The sequence below is a fragment of the Leuresthes tenuis genome, unplaced genomic scaffold, assembly GCF_036924035.1.
Source record: "Leuresthes tenuis unplaced genomic scaffold, fLeuTen1.0.hap1 SCAF_8, whole genome shotgun sequence".
Taxonomy (NCBI): domain Eukaryota; kingdom Metazoa; phylum Chordata; class Actinopteri; order Atheriniformes; family Atherinopsidae; genus Leuresthes; species Leuresthes tenuis.
The window spans coordinates 21,708,027-21,724,997 of record NW_027325362.1 but is presented as its reverse complement, the minus strand read 5'-3'; the positions used below and the strand labels follow the sequence as shown (position 1 = coordinate 21,724,997).

The following is a 16,971-nucleotide window of genomic DNA, read 5'->3' as shown; positions in this document are numbered from 1 at the left end:
TTTTGATGTCAGTTATTCTTGTCTTATCACAGTTACATTTTCAGTAAGTGGGATGAAGAAGCATGAAGACGAATGTTTACACGATGTTTCTTCCAGTCCATCTGAAGCATTTTTGTTGTTTTTTTGAAGTTGGAAAATTCTTAACTGAGTCTAACCGTTTATTGATTATTGCATCGACATTATCTTCATTATGTGCTCACCAGCTGACCATGCTTTACAATTTGCTCTCTGCCACATCTCACCGTTTTCTTTTCCCTTTCGTTTTGTGGCTGTTGTTCGGTGCCGTGCCGGGCTGTGCCTGATCAGTCCAAAGACAGACACTGAAGGAAAATGAGTGGCTAATTCTTCATGTTCCTCTCACCCCAACCAGGCACCTCAATGCACATGTTCACTTTTAGATTCCATCCACAGTTTGCACCGCTGTGACTCATACGTCACTGTCAGACGACCTTTGTATCCGCTGATCCCTCGTGTAAAAGAGGTGTTTATGTCACTCCGTGGTGTTTGACAGAGCACCAGCAGGATTAGCAGCAGCCTTGCTGTGAAAAGACTTTGATCAGCTCACTCCTCTCCACCTCTAACCCTCGGTGTCATGCTGACTTACAGATCCCAAAGCTGAAATCGCCCTTTGTTTCCCATCCACCTGTCCATCGATCCAAGTTTGCGTATTAATTAGCGACTGAGGGAAAAAGGTGAAGCAGCTTATCTCTGCTGAAGCTGTGTAATGAGGAGTCTTACTGGAGATCACTGGATGATGTGGCTCATTGTTAATGACCCAGAGGAAAGGTGGTGTGACTGAGAACTGCTGCCGAACACCTCCTTACATATCTGCCTAGGTAAAGTCCAGGTTAAAAGTTTGTGCTTTGCAGATGTGTTTGTATCGCTGATGCTGGTAATTTAGAGAACAGATACTGATGGATGTTGATATCACTGCTTTTTTTTTTTATATAAAGCCTGAGAACGCTCAAACACTGCAGCTATGACACTCAGTGTAGCTCCATGTACAGCTCAAGCGAGCTACAGTTTAACTAAGAGTTTAATTTTTGCCATTTAATTACACCACCATCCTTGTCTTAGCAATACATTCACAGGGGCGGAATCGAGTTATTGACCGAAGTATGTCTGACGCCGCAGCGCTGTGGACACGTGTGGGAAAAAAAAGATCGTCGTACACCTGATTGCAGCTGAATTCGCTGCTCAGATGTTGTCTTTTGTGTACTTGAACTGTGATGCTGTTATAGCAGAGCGACAGTCGGAATCGCTGACGTGTTTAGCTGTCTGGCAAAAGAAATTGAATTATATGTGAATGAGAGCAGCTTTATTGGGAATAAAAAGATAGATGTGGAGCGTGTTTGCAGTGCCTTGACCCCTCTGAGTGCAGTTGAGTGTTCAACATACATGATGTCATTTTCTCGTTACCTGGGGATCTTGGTCCAGTTCTCAGAGCTTTGATTCTGAACAGTTTGGTACACTTTTTTACAGAGAAAAAAAAAAAGAAGCACTCATTTTACAATATGATGACAAAGATGTACACAGTTAATCATCAGAATCATTCAAAAGCAGTCACACTGACAAGTGCCCCTGCACCTACATATGTGTGCCATCATTCTTCATGTGTTTTTTAGGCTTTTCTGTTGTTTGGAGATGGTAACAACCATCTCAGTCCGTATGAACTGTAAGTGGTGTTGAGGTGCACTTATGTAAGATGCTTGATGCTGTCTCAAGGCTAAGAAATTCTCCAAACAAACCTGTTTATGTAATGTCCTGTCCAACCACACACACTAAGGTTGTTCACAGCTGTTCTGAACAGCCAAACTCGCTCATTTATGGGTACAACTGAAATGCATTTTTCGACTGTCAGCCACAGTGCTTCCCCTGTTTGGAAGCATGACAAGAACAGTTCAAACTCCCCTGTTTAACTTCTGTTCTCACTGCTTCAGAGGCGGCTACTTGTTGCACGAAGGGGATAGGATTTTCAGATTTTCCCTTTCTGTTATTGGAAAACTGCAGCATCCATCTGTCAAACAATGGCTTCAGATTAAGTAAACTGCCACTTTTAATCTGACTCCTTTGGTCAAGCCCTCCTTTATTTAAAGCTGAGCTCATGCATGCCAGGGGGACATCATGAGATTTCATTTGTTCACTCTTGAGGAGAAACTCTTACTTAAACAACAACATCTGATGCCAGTTTTTGTTTTATTTCACAGGTATGCCATCATGTGTGGAATTATGGCAGAATACGACACGATACAAAACAAGATAAAGAACGGATACATCTTTAAGGTAAGGTACACAAAATGTACTTGAACAAAAGGGGGGATGGTTTCTCATATCACTTAAGCCAGGAAGCCCCTCCCACAGCTATCCACTTACATAAGATGGTGCATGGACCAACAACACGTAGCGGGGTTTTTTTCTGTCAGCAGCTTCCTCGAATGCTGTGTGTACCTTCAGAACTCTTGACAGGTGAAAGAGGGTGGGAGATAGGGAGCCTCAGAGGGAAGATATGAAAAAAAAAACTCATCAAAGAGAAGGAGAATGGAAAAGAAAGAGGGAGGGTGCGTGACAGCCGGCAGCGTGCAGTAGCTCGGTGAGATCGCGTGTGTGAGAGGTGTTTGTGAAATACTTGTGGGTTGGTAAAGCAGGACAGATCAGGTCGGAACAGAAGGCAGTGGAACAGCAGCTATATCATGAATCAACAGTACGAATCTTCTCCATGTTTGTCTCTCTCTCCTCTCCCAGGATCATCTGGATAAAGCCATTGAGTTGAAGCCACAGGACCCCATGTCCTACTACCTGCTGGGCCGCTGGTGCTACGCTGTAGGTGACCGCGCCGCACATCTTTCTCTCCCATCTGTCCTCGCCAAGACAATCTGTGAATTATGGTGGCTGACATGTCTGCATGGCGTCCCACCTCCCTTTGCTACCCCACCCACGGTTTCCCCTCATTCATTCCTACTGTTTAGGTTCCCCTAAGGTTTGTTTTTCCCTTTGCGATGTGCTCAGAATGCACTCTGGGAGGTTAACACCAGCCATTGTTAGTTTTAAATCAGATTGTCACAGAGGGATAGTTTCATCCTGTTTCTGTTTGGCTCATTTTCTCTCTCATTTTGCTGTTTTGTTTGAGTTAGTTATCGTGTAACTCTGTACCAGCTGTCACACTGCCTGCCTGACTGGAAGGAATGCAGGCAGCAAATGCACACACATACAGGAGAAGAGCGAATGCACAGATGCAGTAGAGCTGAAACACCTGAAAAAACACCTGAGACGGAGCAATTTCAAGGTGTTTATGGCGCATTCACCAATTCAGTCACTGCAAAAAGTGCCAGGTGGAAATGAGTGGTGTACATCAGAGTACATTTCACATTTAGTCATCTAGCAGATGCTTTTCTCCAAAGCGAGAGCCTGTTACCGTGGCGATGGAAACACAGGAGAGGAGGACAAAAGTTAAGGAGAGTTATAGGCTATCCAATAACCAATCCTGCCAACGAATGTTGTGGCAATCGTTTTTTTACAAATCAAATGATCTTCGTTTCAGTGTTGCTCTTCATAAATTGTATGTAAATACTTAAGCCAACAAGACGTAAGGATAGACCTGAAGGTTTTATGGAAGGCTTAAAGCTGTCCACTGAAACTTAAAAAATTAGAAACAGGAAGACAACAAATATTTGAGAGGCTAAATCTTCTCCTTTTATTCAAAATGGCTGACTATGCCCTCATGTTGATCAACACTGCTGAAAAATATATATTATAGTATGAAAATATAAACTGTGATGACTGTGATGTATGTGTCATTTCAGGTTTAAAAAAAAAAAAGCAGAGATCTGTTCTACAACTTCCAGCTAACACGTAATTGTAGATTTGGACACAAGTTGCACTTAAAAAACTCTCTAAGCACGATAGTGTCATAGGAGGGAACACAGTACAAAGCTGAGAGCTAACACGCAGTAGCACAGTTGGTTATGATCGTCCTTTCTGTGTGTTTTCTTAAGGTGTTAAATGGCTAACATTTAGATCTGTTGCTTGTGTGGACAAGGTTTTACTGATATTTGTTGGTGCATTCAGAGACAAGTGGGAAATTTGACTTTCCAGTTTTCCGACTGGGAAAAAAGTTCAATGAAAGTATTGGTACTTTGACTACTTTGATTTCAGACACACTAATAAATGTTCCCAGTACCATGTTTTTTTGTTTCCCTTCTCTGAATATACGTTTCATTGCTTTGCAGGTTGCTCAGCTGTCGTGGATTGAGAGGAAAGTTGCTGCGACTCTATTTGGTGAACCTCCAAGTGCCACAGTCGAAGATGCACTTAAGAATTTTCTCAAGGTACATTCTATTGCGTCAGCTGCTTAGAGGCTCCACAAACGAACCACGACTAATGCAAACGTGTTTATGGCAGCGTGAGAAGCCCTCCATCGTAGAGATTGGTGGAAAGAGCCAGACAAATGAGAGCGGCAACGGATGCCGTGACATGGTTGTCTACAAAAACACGTGCAGCGCAGTCCTGTTTATCTGCCTCCAGGTTACTCCTGTGCTCAGTTTTTAAAGTTGTGAGCCATGTGTTCTCAGAGGGGATTAATCTGAGCTCCTGCATTTCAAATGTTTATATAGTATAGAAAATACTTTTGCTTCTGGCCAATATTCCTGTGCATGTCCTGGTGTCTCACGCGTTAGGTTGATTCAAGTGGTCCATGTTCCAACACGAAAAAAAACTTAAACAAATACAGAACATCCTGTAGCAGTGCAGGTGGCCGCCCTTGAACCAGTGGCTACCGTGCGTGACTCGCAGAAAAAGCACGATTTTATGTGTTAAAGAAGCAATTTGACAGGCATTTATCTCTGACTCTCGAACTATTTTGTTGCTGAAAAATAAAGGGAACCTGTGTTTGTCTGTGTTTCGTTTTTCTTTAATCCAGGTTGAAGAGATCCATCCAGCTTATTCGAAGCTCAACTATGTGTTTCTAGCGAAGGTCAGTAGTGAGAGCAGCAGGTGTGTGATTCTCGTGTTAACTGTGTGTTGTGCAGAAGCCTACTGGGGCGAAGCAATGTTTTGAGGGTTTTTGATCTTTTCTTTGGTAGTGTTATAAAGATCTGGGGCAGAGGGAGAAGGCCAAGAAGATGTGTGAAGCAGCTCGTTCGATGAATACTGTCTCCAAGGAGGTAGATACCCTTTTCTGCAATGCTGCATTCACCTGTGTTGCTTCCGCTTTGTCAAAGGTCTCGTCACAATTAGAAAGCAGTAAGGATCACAAAGCAGGAATGTTGCTATGCCTGCAGCTGACTGCTCACTGAAAGCATCATACCTGGGGACAAGTTTGGGCAGCGTTGTGGATTTTTCAGCTATGTTATACATTTTTTTAGAACTGTTTTTATTCTTTAGGATGAAGATGCCCAGAAGGAGTTGGAATTACTCTGCCCCGCGCTTGGAGTGTGAGAACAGTGGAAGAGTCTCTTGGAAATTCATTTTCTGTGTGTTATGGGCGATCTGTGTGTGAGAGAGAGAGGGAGGGTGTGGATATAGCAAATATTGATAGGCAGCCATGTTAATTCACTCTGTGAGTGTAAGGAGGAATGCTGTGGCAAGATATAAATGATCAATATGAGCAATTGGACACCACATTTAACCGTCCTTTGTACTTTTAATTCAGAATTGTGTTCCAGTGTTTTGGAAGTTAAAATCTTATTTTTAATCATGAAAAAACAGATTATAAATGAGTGAAATGCTCATCTTTAGCTTTGTAATTATGTCTGCTTTCATCAGTTCAGTTGGTTGAGTGTATGTTAGATACAGTTGAAGTCAGAAGTTTAGAAACCCTTAAGTTAAAGTCATTTTTAACATTGCAACACCTTTCACATTAACAGACTATGACTTAAAAATAGCAGTTGTGACAATTACTTTTTTACATCAGTCAAATGTCTCATATTTGAGCAATTTCCAAATCCCTGGACCTGTGACGGTCATCCATACAACGGTAAGCGAGCGTGAAACCGCAGAGCCGTCACAACACTGTGAATGTGGCATCTTGTGGATGGGAGATCGGAAATGTTGAATCGAGTGAAAAGACTCGTTCACGGGTGCCTCCACCTGTGCACGCTTCCAAAGTTGTGACAAATAACTTCCAGAAATACAACATCAAGCCCAATACCGCCGAAGAAGTTCGGGTCAAACTGAAAATGCATGTGTGAGCAAGGAGGCATACGAAGCTGACTCGTTTTTCACACAAGCAAAACTTGATCATGCATGGGCTCATCAGACAGGACACCGACTTGGTTCTGGGAGGTTTCAGAGTAAAGTGTCTCATACAGCTCCTTACAGAAACGTCCAGCGTGGCTTTAGTTACACCGGCTCTGCAAGAATTAACGGGCTATAATTCATGCAACTTACTTAGAGAATTTGTAATTGAACAGCTTACAGGCAACACTACCAAGGACTAACAAGGTTTCAGCAAGTTTCGTTCAGCTTTTGCTTTGAAGAAGATGAATCTTAAAGCTCATGTCTGACGTGCGCCTTCTCATTCAAACAGAACACGTTTCGTTGGTCTGATTGTTTGCAGGTCTGTCCAATTAAATCCAGAGGCGTTTTGGTGTGTGCCTGTTGGTAACATCCCTTTTAAATCAATCATAAGGACTAATTTCTAATGCTGTGTTTGTCAGTGCCAGGATAGATTACCCTAACCCACTGTGTATGTGATGAAAGAAATAAAAGCTGGAATAAATCTTCCTCCCCACTTTTATTCTGACATTCACATTCTTAACATAGTGATCTATGACAGACGCTGTTTGCCAGGATTAAATGGAGCTTTGCAGTAGTTCAGGCAGGTATGGAGTGCTGCTTTCAAGTTCCTTTCTGTCCAGTCATTCCCGGGTTCAGTCCGTCTCATCCACAGCGGATGCTTTTTAACTGAGTCAACGTTTATTCATTCACCCTCTACTCTGCCAACCACTGTGCTTCTTAATTGGCTGCTACAAGTCAGTAACATATCTTCTTCAGTTTTCTTTGTTCATGTTGTGCTCATTCGTTCAAAGCCAGTCAACTTCTCAGATATATTGTAAATGAGAAGACCAGAGACAGCATCACTTAAGCAGAGACAGCATCAAATACAAATGAATGCCACAGTTAAAACGGACGTGATGTCGTCACTATAGTCAGGGAATGTTAGAAATATGCATTTGAATTATGTTCTTGTCAAGATCGCTGTAAACTGCCGACTTCAATTGTGCATGTTCTGTGCGTGTGTGTTTATACGTGTGCCACCTCGTTTTCAAAAAAGTTGGGACGCTGTAAAAATGTGAGTGAAATCACATACTGAAAAATGAAAAAGTACGAGAACTTTAGAAAGAATCAGTTGTTTAAACTGTAGAAATGCTCAGTTTGACTGAAGAAATTCTGTAATGCTGAAAAAAAACCAAGTTAATTAGGTGGTGAGCGTTAACATAATTAGGTACAAAAAGAGCATACTGCAGTCTTTCAGAAGTAAAGATGTGGAAGAATTGACTGCTCTGTGGATGATTGAGTGGGCAAATAGTTCAGTAATTTAAGTGTAGTTTTAGCATAAGTGCTGTTTACAGAGGGGGATAAACCTGCATCTGTCCCAACCGCTTTGAAACACGTTGATGGCACAAAATTCAAAGTTTTTATTTTTTTCTTTGAAAAAAAAAACAGCTAAGGTTTCTTTAACATCATAAGAAGTGTCCTGGCATACTTTGACCACAGGGTGACCTCTTGCTCCTCCCATCAATCTGAACAGCACTGATTCAGTGGTGGAGCATTTGCATAAAGACTTTCCAAAAGGATGCAGTCACACAGTTAACACAAACAGATATTTATGTGCTTTGAGCGAATCTTTTGGCATGAACATGAGCTCTGACGTATTCTTGGAGATGACTTTGGCATCTGTCTTTTGAAGAAATTCATTTTTCAGGTACCTCGTGCCACTCAGCACTGTGAATATTTCACTTTTACATATGAGACCAATGTGATCAATGTGAACCATCCCGTGTTTGCACAATTTTTGGGGGAAGAAAATGACATCTATAAGAGACTGAAAATATTTCAGCCTTTGGGTTCTATATGACACACGTGCACAGTTGTTTAGAAACAAAATCCACTTTTATCCCACAGTTTCTGACAGAAATCTTCTAGGAAAATGTACCTTTTCTGAACCATTTGAAGTGGTAATGTTTTCCCTCAAGATTTTTATTGGTCTTGATTTGTTTTTAAATCCGTGCCTAAAAGCAATTTTTTTAAACATTCACCCAAAGTGGCATCAAACTTGGTATACCGAGTTTAAAGGGGCTTTAATGTTTATTATAGGTTTTCATCACAAAATATATTCTACAAAAAACGACTAATTATGCTGCTTAAGTTTCCATGAACATGTGTACTCTCGGATTTCAGCTAATGTAAAAAGCTAAAATAGGGGAAAAAAACACGGTGATCGGGCTTTATCATTTTATTGGTATAAATAACCTAAATGCAGTAAGTGTGTTTGTTGTGAATGTAAATAAGAAGGAATCTGAGGGCACGTGGTTTTGGTTCTTTATTGTTTTATCAGACAGATTTTATATTTGAACCTTCGTCACACTACTGTTCTTACACATTCCTGATTGTGTTCATGCTACAACTAAAACTCACATCAGGTCTTTTAGACTCTTTTTTTTTTACCAATAATTAGTTAATTATTTAATTGTATGTTTCAAGTCTACCTGCTGTATAGAAATGATAAGAATTGTTTTATTCATTGGATTTTTATACTGCCTCTATGAATGTACTAGAATTGTTCTTAAATGCCAAAGTGTTTTCAAAATTCCTCAAGATTATATCGAATCTCATAGAGATCAGACTGTGCAGTGTCATGCAGTGTGTACTGAATGATAAATGGTACTGGAGTGTGTAATTAAACCTGTGAAATCCTGATAGAAGTTGTCATCTGTCTGTCTTGTTTGTGTTCTTATTAGTTTTATTGCTGTTTATAAGGAATAGTCTCTCACTATAAGTTACGTAAGTTTCAGCTTATAATTAAAGCACTCTGTGATTTTTATAATAAACTAAATTGATCTTCATCCAAAATCAACAAAGACGAACACGTAGGCTCCTTCAGGAGAACGAATGATAGCGGAGTTCTAATTCATCCCCTCATTTTCTCCCAGACTACATTTTGTGCCAGGGCAATGGGGAATTTGTGACTGGATCAGACTCAACATCCACCGGTCTAGTCATGTTTGATACTTTTTTTCCCTTCTTCTCAGTAGAGCCACACTAAATGGGTGCTTCCCACATCAGCACAGGTGTTTGTTTATACAGTAATGAAAACCTCACCATTCGTGACTGGTTTTATGAGCCTAGTGCGCACTTTAATCAAAAGCCTCAGTTGAGACAGCTGCAGAAATCACTTGTACTTGGTGTTGATGTCTGTACAAGCTGGCCTGACAGCTGTTGCACAATAGTTCAAAAGTTGTTTAGCTTTTCTACCTGCTGCCCAACATTAAAGATTTTTTTGTCATTTCCTGAATAGCTACATCTTGAGCAGTGATGCAACTTTTGAGTCAAAAATAAAATTTCGGGAGCCTTTGAGGATGCTGGAATTTTTAAAAACAGTGGTAAGTTCACTGTTGTTGTAGAAGACAGGAACATTACTTTTAGTAATGAAATTGCAAGAACATTTGAACATCCATCTATCCATTGTCCTCCACTTATCCAAGGTGACAGGTTTAGGAATGAAAACCTGTTGCCCTCTCCCAAGCTCTTCCTGGGGGGATCCCATGCCAGAAGGGATATGTACCCAGAGAAAGAATTCCACATTTTTCTGGTTGAGAACCTTGTCCTGTCATCCCAGGGCAGGGATGACACTCCTCCCACTCAGCCATGAACTGCTCCAGTGTGAGCTGAAGGTCATGACTTGAAGAAGCCAACAGAACCACACCATCCACAATAAGCAGCGATGCATCTCTGAGGTTCCCAAACTAAAGCCCCGGTCTACCTAATTATGCCATGAAATCCTGTCCATGAAAATCACAATCAGGATTGGTGACAAGGGGCAGCCCTAACAGAGTCCAACGTGCACTGTTAACAAGAATTCCTCTGGGAGCACTGCCTTCTCTGAGCCCACAAAACACATGACTCCCATGACCCCTCAGTAATTCTGCAAGGGGAAACACTTGGTCCACTGTTCCATGACCGAGGCAAAATTCACGCTGCTCCTCCTGAAACCTACAGTAGATTCGACAGTTGGTTGAAGCCTTCACTCCAATACCTGGAGTAAACTCTCCAGGGGAGGCTGAGTAGTGTGATCCCTGGAGTTAGAACACACTCTCTGGTCCCCTTTCTCAAAAATGGGAACCACCACCCAGGTCTGCTACTCCACAGGCGTGGAGTCAAACTGCTCCACAATATCCAGAGCCTTTAGCATCTCAGGACATCTCGTCCATCCCGGGCGCTTAACTGCCAGAAAGCATTTTAATTACCTCAGCCGACCTTCAACAACTTTTAGGCCACAGCTCCAGGAAACTGCATCCTCAATGGATGTCCTGAACATTGACCATTCAGATTCATGTACCCAACATGCCCTGGTAAGTGAGAAAAATTCTCCTGAAGGTGTGAGATGAAGATTTCCCAGATAGGGGCCTCAGCCAGACATTCCCAATTCACCTCACTACCTGTTTGGGTTTACCAGGTCTGTCCGACAAGTGCTCCCTGCCAATGGATCCAACTCACCACCAGGTGGTGATCAGTTGACAGCTCTGCCCCTCTCTTCACCCATGTGTCCAAGACAAATGGCCTCAGGTCCGATGATATGACTACAAAGTCGATTATCGACATCTGGCCTAAGGAGGCCTGGTACCAGGTACACTTATTAACTACCTTATGCTCGAGTGTGGTATTCGTAATGGACAATCCATGACTAGCACAGAAATCCAAAAGTAAAACACTGCTCAGGTTCAGATCAGGTAGGCCATTCCTCCCAATCATGCCTCTCCAGGTTACTCCATCATTGCCCACGTGGGCATTAAAGTCCCCCATACCACACATACCAAAGATGGCTCTGGAACAAGATATTACAATCTTTGCTGGAAGTTCTCTAACTTGTCGATATATCTGTTCAGAACTAATTTGATGTTTTGATCCTCCTCACTCGTTCTGTTTTGGTCTCGACTCAACCCCACTCAGCAGGTTCACTCCACTGCTGGCCTGGACCTGTTTTCCACATCGCTCAAGACTCATAAAAGATAATCTCAATCTCCTCCCTGATGTGACATTTCAGTGTTATCCTACCATTCCTGAGCTCCTATCAGCCAGCCTCTGCATTCACAGTCTCACTCATAAATATTCATATCTCTGCATATCCCTACAATCACAATGTAAACTCAGCTATGCCCAAGTCGCACAACATATAGTCAACAGAAGAAGGACCTTGTATGAATGTGCTGCATGTGTTGTATTTTAAGACTTTAAATAGAGAGATTCATGCTAAGCAAGTTAATGCAGTTTTGACATATCTAAGCTATAATAACACATGTTTTACAGCTAGTTCATGGAATATTCCAAGTTCCGCAGTAACATAATGCCAGACCACAGCCTTTTTTGTGATTTGTGTCCACAAACAAATGCTTTACATTTCCTCTGTCATCTCCACATTAGTGATGCATCAGTCCAGAAATGGCATTCTGTTTTGTTTTGTTTTTTTTGTCTGTTTTGTGAGTGTGTTATTTCTGTATGTGTTGTTTGCTTCTTTCTGTAGTTTCCTGAAATACAAGGAGGCATATGCTATCAGCCTTCAGGGTTAAAAGCTTTTGTTCTGTTAGCAGTTAACACTCAGCTTATTATCCAACTGAAGTGGGCGTATATTCACCATGGTCATGTCAGCCTCACTGCCTTTTTTTCCGCTCAGTTCATTTTGGTGGTTTTAGCTTAACTGAGAAAAGCTCTGCATTTACTTGTCATTCATAAAGACTGGGGTTGGAGCATTGCCACACGTGAGTTTCATGGGCACTATTTCCATCTTCAGGTTTGATGTTGTATTTATAAAGATGAAGGAAAGAGGAATGGAGAACTCTCTATCAGGAGTCATATACTATCTGAATTTGTCACGCTCCGGCTAAGTTGACTATAAGCCGTGTGCTGATCGAGTACAGGATGTTCTGGCAGAGCGAGGTAAATGTTGCACAGGGAAAACGATCTCAGAAACACTTCCCCTTTGTTCCCACCTGACTTGGCAACATGGCAAGAGTTCTTTGCACTCATAGTGAGGATGTTGAAATGATTCCTTCATCAGCTCTGACTGATAAGCATCAAAAACAGTTGTATTTGTGTAAATTGCATGTCTAAAAGTGTCCACTTTTCCACATTGAACCTGCTTGTGAAATAGAAAGCTGCAACAGTGAAAGCCCAAAGAATATTGTCAGTTTATTATGCATCTGTACAACATCAGGCAAGACAATGCTCAGGAAGGCAAATTTAGGAAATACAACATGACAAGTGCAGTTACACGGAATGCCATTTGGAGATATCTAGAAAAAAAGTGTTTTGAGTTTTTTGGGGATTTGAGGTACTTCTCAGACCAACATCAATGTTTGGTGTTGGTAAACCACACAAATCTAATGGTACAAATAGCAGCGTATCAACTGAAACGAATTATAAGCGTTGACTTCCTGTTTTGAGCAGTTTTTCTGAATTTGTCGTTTCGTTTGTTGTCCTTGGACGGTGGAATCCTTCAATAAACATTTGTCTCCCATGCTGAGAACAAACAGATGACTCTACAATTAGAATTAAATTGACACCCACACCCCAATATGGAGCAGATATGATTTGGCTTTGGGTACATCTTGATGCTGAAGAGTTGACGCAGCGCAAAAGGGTTTCCTTATATGACATTCGAAATGTGTAGAAGCAAATAAACAGATAAATAACACTTATCTAACATCTATTCACATGTACAGCTGACAGACACCAGTATCACAGGCAGCAGATCTGTTTGGGGTACCCATTGTAATTCTACACCTAGTCCTTTAAAACAGCATCTAGAAAAGATTTCAAAATATATTAGAAAACTTTCAAAAGCTGTCTAGTGAGAACAGTGTTTGGACTTTTTTGGAAATCCTTTTTTTCCTGAGTAATACACCTGTATACTTGCACTTTACTATAGTTACAATGTCATGTTATTGTATGACATTTTATGTTAAAAAAGATTAAGCTTAAGAGCTGATGCACTACAAGAGCTTATTCATCTGTTCATCGGTCAGGATTCTGACCATGGCACATTACCTTTAGTCACTTAAAAATCTAGTAACCCCATCTTGTTGTGTACATTCTGTAAAAAAAAAAATGTTTATAATACATTTGATGTTGTATGAGAAATAGTTTTGATATACTTATTATAAAAAGAAAAAATCTGAATTAAAATAATTTAAAAAGTGGTGAAATTTAAGGGATTCACGAAAAGCAGATGTTTTCTAGAGGAAGTATGGTTTCTCTTAAATCTGACCGCAACTATATGACATCGACTTGTCGTTGAGTTTCTTTTTTTTGCAGTCGACATTTTGAATATTGCATACAGAGTTCAGCCTCAAAGTTTAGGTTATAAATACGTATATATTTTCAAACACAAACATAAGCTAAAGTCCCTCAGTTGTGTTTCTGCCTTCATTTATTGTGTAAATCTTTTTCTGGGTCTGATTAAGGCTTGCCCTGCTCCTCCTCAGAGAACGCCTGAGGTGCAGCCGCCTCCAGCAGGGTCATATCATCACGGAGAGACACTGCTATGGAGAAGGCGTGAGGCTTCAGAGTCAGACCGTAGTGATAGTCCAGCGTCGGCGTCTTCTCCGGATCTGCTGTGAGGTTGCATTGGTGAGCAATCAGAGCTGTGAAGAGGAACAGCTTCAGCTTGGACAGCTCCTCGCCAATGCACCGCCGCTTGCCCAGGGAGAAGATGAGCACGCTGCTGGTCAGGTCCTTATTCAGCGCGCCCTGTGGGTCCAGGAAACGCTCGGGGTCAAAGATCTCTGGTTGGGACCACATGGCCGGGTCGTGGTTGATGGACCACTGGTTGATGAAGACGACTGTGTTCTTTGGCACGGTGTAGCCCATGATGGAGGTGTCCGTGATGGTGGAGTGGGGGATGGTGAGTGGGACGAAGCTAGTGAAGCGCATCACCTCGTAGATGAAGGCCATGACGTAGGGCAGCTGTGGCTGGTCCTCAGTGGAGGGGAGACGGCTGCGGTCCACAACACTGTCCACCTCCTCCTGGAGACGCGTCTGCATCTCAGGGTACCTAAATTCCCAGGCGAGAGCAGATTTTAGGCCATTACCTCAAAGTCACTGAGAAATACACTCTCAGACAGTCGTGTCTTTGGGAAACTTTTCAGAGCCAAATATGCTGCAACTACCCAAACATTAATTAGATTAACAGAGAGGAAACTTTAGAAAATAACTGAAAATATGGCAAAGATCTTCCAGTTTACTGCTGACTTGGCATTTAATTCCCTTCCATCAGACTGCATATTGTTACACAAATGCAAAAGAACTTCTCATAAATGTGCAGTATTGGCAGAAGTTGGACTTGGTTCTGATTAATAGTTTAGTGTCAGTACAATTGTTTCTCCGCATCTAGCTATTCTTCATGAAATGATCACTTACTTGACAAGGATGAGGATGATCCATTGCAGGGCAGTTGACAGGGTGTCTTGACTTGCTCCAAATATATCCCCAATTGTGGAGCTCACGTAGTCTTTCCCAGATGAATCCACTGATTTATTTATGATTTGCTTCAGCGCCATTATGAAAGCATCCGTCATGTCTCTGACGGTGTCGGATTGGATAGTTTTTCTGTGTTCAGTGACTTTATCCAGGATGAATTCATTGAACTCCCGGTTGAGACTCTTGAAGTTTTCAAAGATGGTTTTGATGGGGTTGGGGAAGTACTGGAGCCAGGGCATCACGTCCACGATGCTCCCTGCTCCCACGGTTTGGGTGAACTGGTCGTTCCTGCCCACCAGCTGCTGAAACTCCGCGTCCTCGTACGAGTACCTCTTCCCAAAGCACACGGCGCTCATTATGTTGGCCGTGGACACCACAAGATAAGTCATAGGTTGGAAATATTGCTTCTCCCGCGTTTTGGTCACAAACATCTGCAGCAGCTCTTTGAACTCGCACAGGACGTGTTGCTCGAAAGTCTTTTTGGTTTTTGGGTTCCCGGTGGAAAACATCCGCACTGTGGAATGGGCCACTTTGCGGTACGTCTTCCACCAGTCCGTGACGGTGCCAAACGCAAGGCTATTCCCGTTAGAAATATACCGGAAAGACGTGAAGTCTGGTCTGCCGGCAAATTCGAGCCCCTGCTTGACCAGCGCCTGTTTGATGGAGTCCCCGTTCAGCACCACCACGGTTCGAGAGCCCAGCTGGATCTGGAAGACGTTGCCGTATTTTTTCACCAGGCGCGAAAAGTACAAGTGTGGCGTGTTGCCGAGCTGCGCAGCGTTCCCGATGACCGGCCAGGCTAACGGACCAGGCAGGCGTGGGTTCGACCGCTGCCGGAGCCACAGCCACAGGTGGAGGAGACACAACAGAGTCACGCATACCGCTAAAAGAGCTCTCGGAGTTGCTGCATTTATGTTCTCCGGTGTCACATCCATGATAGAGATCCTGCAGAGGCAATATGATCAAATCATTACTGAACGCGTATTTTTAAGGTTTGACTTGGCCAAAATTTGTCCAAAAGTGTGGTGACTCAAGGTGGTGATCAAATACCTGATTGTGTCCTTTTTTCATCAGAAAGAAAAGCCTGTGTGATTTATCCTCAAAAATAACAAAGCTGTCTCTGTTGTTTTTTTAAAAAAAAAAAGAAAAGTCAAATCACACCTTTTACATGTCAGATTCTACTTTCCAGTTAAGCGTTGATTAGTCTACATCTCTCCAAACAGTTTGATATAAAAATGATTCAGCTGCCCTTTGAGCATCCAAAGACGGCAGTAAAAGCAGTGTGTGTGTGTGTGAGAGAGATAGAGACAGAGACAGAGGAGAGAGCGCTCTGCTGCCTGTCCGCCTGCGCGTGCTTTGAAGTCCCGCAGCGCAGAGTGAAGTCATTTATCCCCAAACAGCTCAGCATCACGGCCTGTCAGCGTCTGCTTTGCAACAGTGGGCAGGTTTGTTGCAGAGGGTGTCAGCCTCCCCGCTTCCCACCATCACCTCTCTCTCTCTCTCTCTCTCTCTCTCTCTCTCTCTCTCTGGTGCACGCGCCCTCTTCATTCCCCTCCCATGGTACTAACTCGGGCTTCTCTTGCAGCAGCGCAGTTGACCGACTTGGAAACGGGAGCCTCTGAACTCTGCCTCAGTTGTGCAAATGTGAACTTAACGAAGTGGGAGACTGGATGTCCTTTGTTAATGCTGTGAAATATCGCGACAGCTTACGCTGTTGGCCCATAGATTCTGTCACCTTAAATTATTTAAGGGTTGATCACTATAGTTTTTATTGTCCTCATAACTGTCGCTGTTTCTATGATTGGTAGCCGTGGTACCATCCATATGCATGCTGTCACTTTGTTGTAAAGAATTTTTTCCCATGGTAATTTGAATAATGATAATAATATTACTACTAATAATAATGTTACTGCTAATAATAATAGAGAAATCACACTTTGTTAACAGCACAAACACGGTGTAAATGGTGGATTTAAGCAATGCTTGGATCAAAGTTTTATTGTGTTTTATAGTTAATTGAATGTTTTATTAATTGGGTTTTACTTTATATATATATATATATATAAAACATTAAATTACACGTTATATACATGCGTGTAGTTTAAAGGCATCTGATCACCACCGGATACTAAATCTGACCAACAGACGGGTCATTTGTGATTTAAAATATATATATATAAAACAACAACAAAAAAGAAAGAAAGGAAAGAGAAAGGTTTTGGTTGACTAACAGTTTGCAGTAAATCGAATATTAGACGACAATTCTGAAACTGTCCCGCA

The 16,971-nt window shown here is 42.1% G+C and overlaps 2 protein-coding genes across 3 annotated transcripts in view; one reads left to right on the top strand and one right to left on the bottom strand.

Annotated features, from left to right (window-relative positions):
* Positions 1-8,921, top strand: part of LOC140313339 (regulator of microtubule dynamics protein 2) — a 30,473-nt gene extending 21,552 nt beyond the window's left edge. For both annotated transcript variants that reach the window (XM_072391408.1, XM_072391409.1), the window contains exons 6-11: positions 2,208-2,283; positions 2,743-2,820; positions 4,227-4,325; positions 4,916-4,969; positions 5,079-5,159; positions 5,380-8,921. In XM_072391408.1, the coding sequence (XP_072247509.1) occupies positions 2,208-2,283; positions 2,743-2,820; positions 4,227-4,325; positions 4,916-4,969; positions 5,079-5,159; positions 5,380-5,433 (442 nt within the window). In that variant the 3' untranslated portion in view covers positions 5,434-8,921. The remainder of the gene's footprint in view (positions 1-2,207; positions 2,284-2,742; positions 2,821-4,226; positions 4,326-4,915; positions 4,970-5,078; positions 5,160-5,379) is intronic.
* A 3,468-nt stretch (positions 8,922-12,389) lies between these two features.
* Positions 12,390-15,709, bottom strand: cyp1b1 (cytochrome P450, family 1, subfamily B, polypeptide 1). Its single transcript, XM_072391407.1, has 2 exons — positions 14,632-15,709; positions 12,390-14,266 (listed from the first exon to the last, which is right to left on the bottom strand). Exons 1-2 carry the CDS (start codon positions 15,624-15,626, stop codon positions 13,672-13,674), a joined length of 1,590 nt encoding a protein of 529 aa, XP_072247508.1. The 5' UTR covers positions 15,627-15,709; the 3' UTR covers positions 12,390-13,671.
* Between the last annotated feature and the right edge of the window lie 1,262 nt (positions 15,710-16,971).

Bases quoted from the DNA above. Each gene is read 5' to 3' on its own strand.
- cyp1b1 (XM_072391407.1), bottom strand. From the start codon at position 15,626: ATGGATGTGACACCGGAGAACATAAATGCAGCAACTCCGAGAGCTCTT. The intron at 14,267-14,631 runs GTAAGTGATCAT...CTGGGAATTTAG, and splicing joins ATCATCCTCATCCTTGTCAA to GTACCCTGAGATGCAGACGC.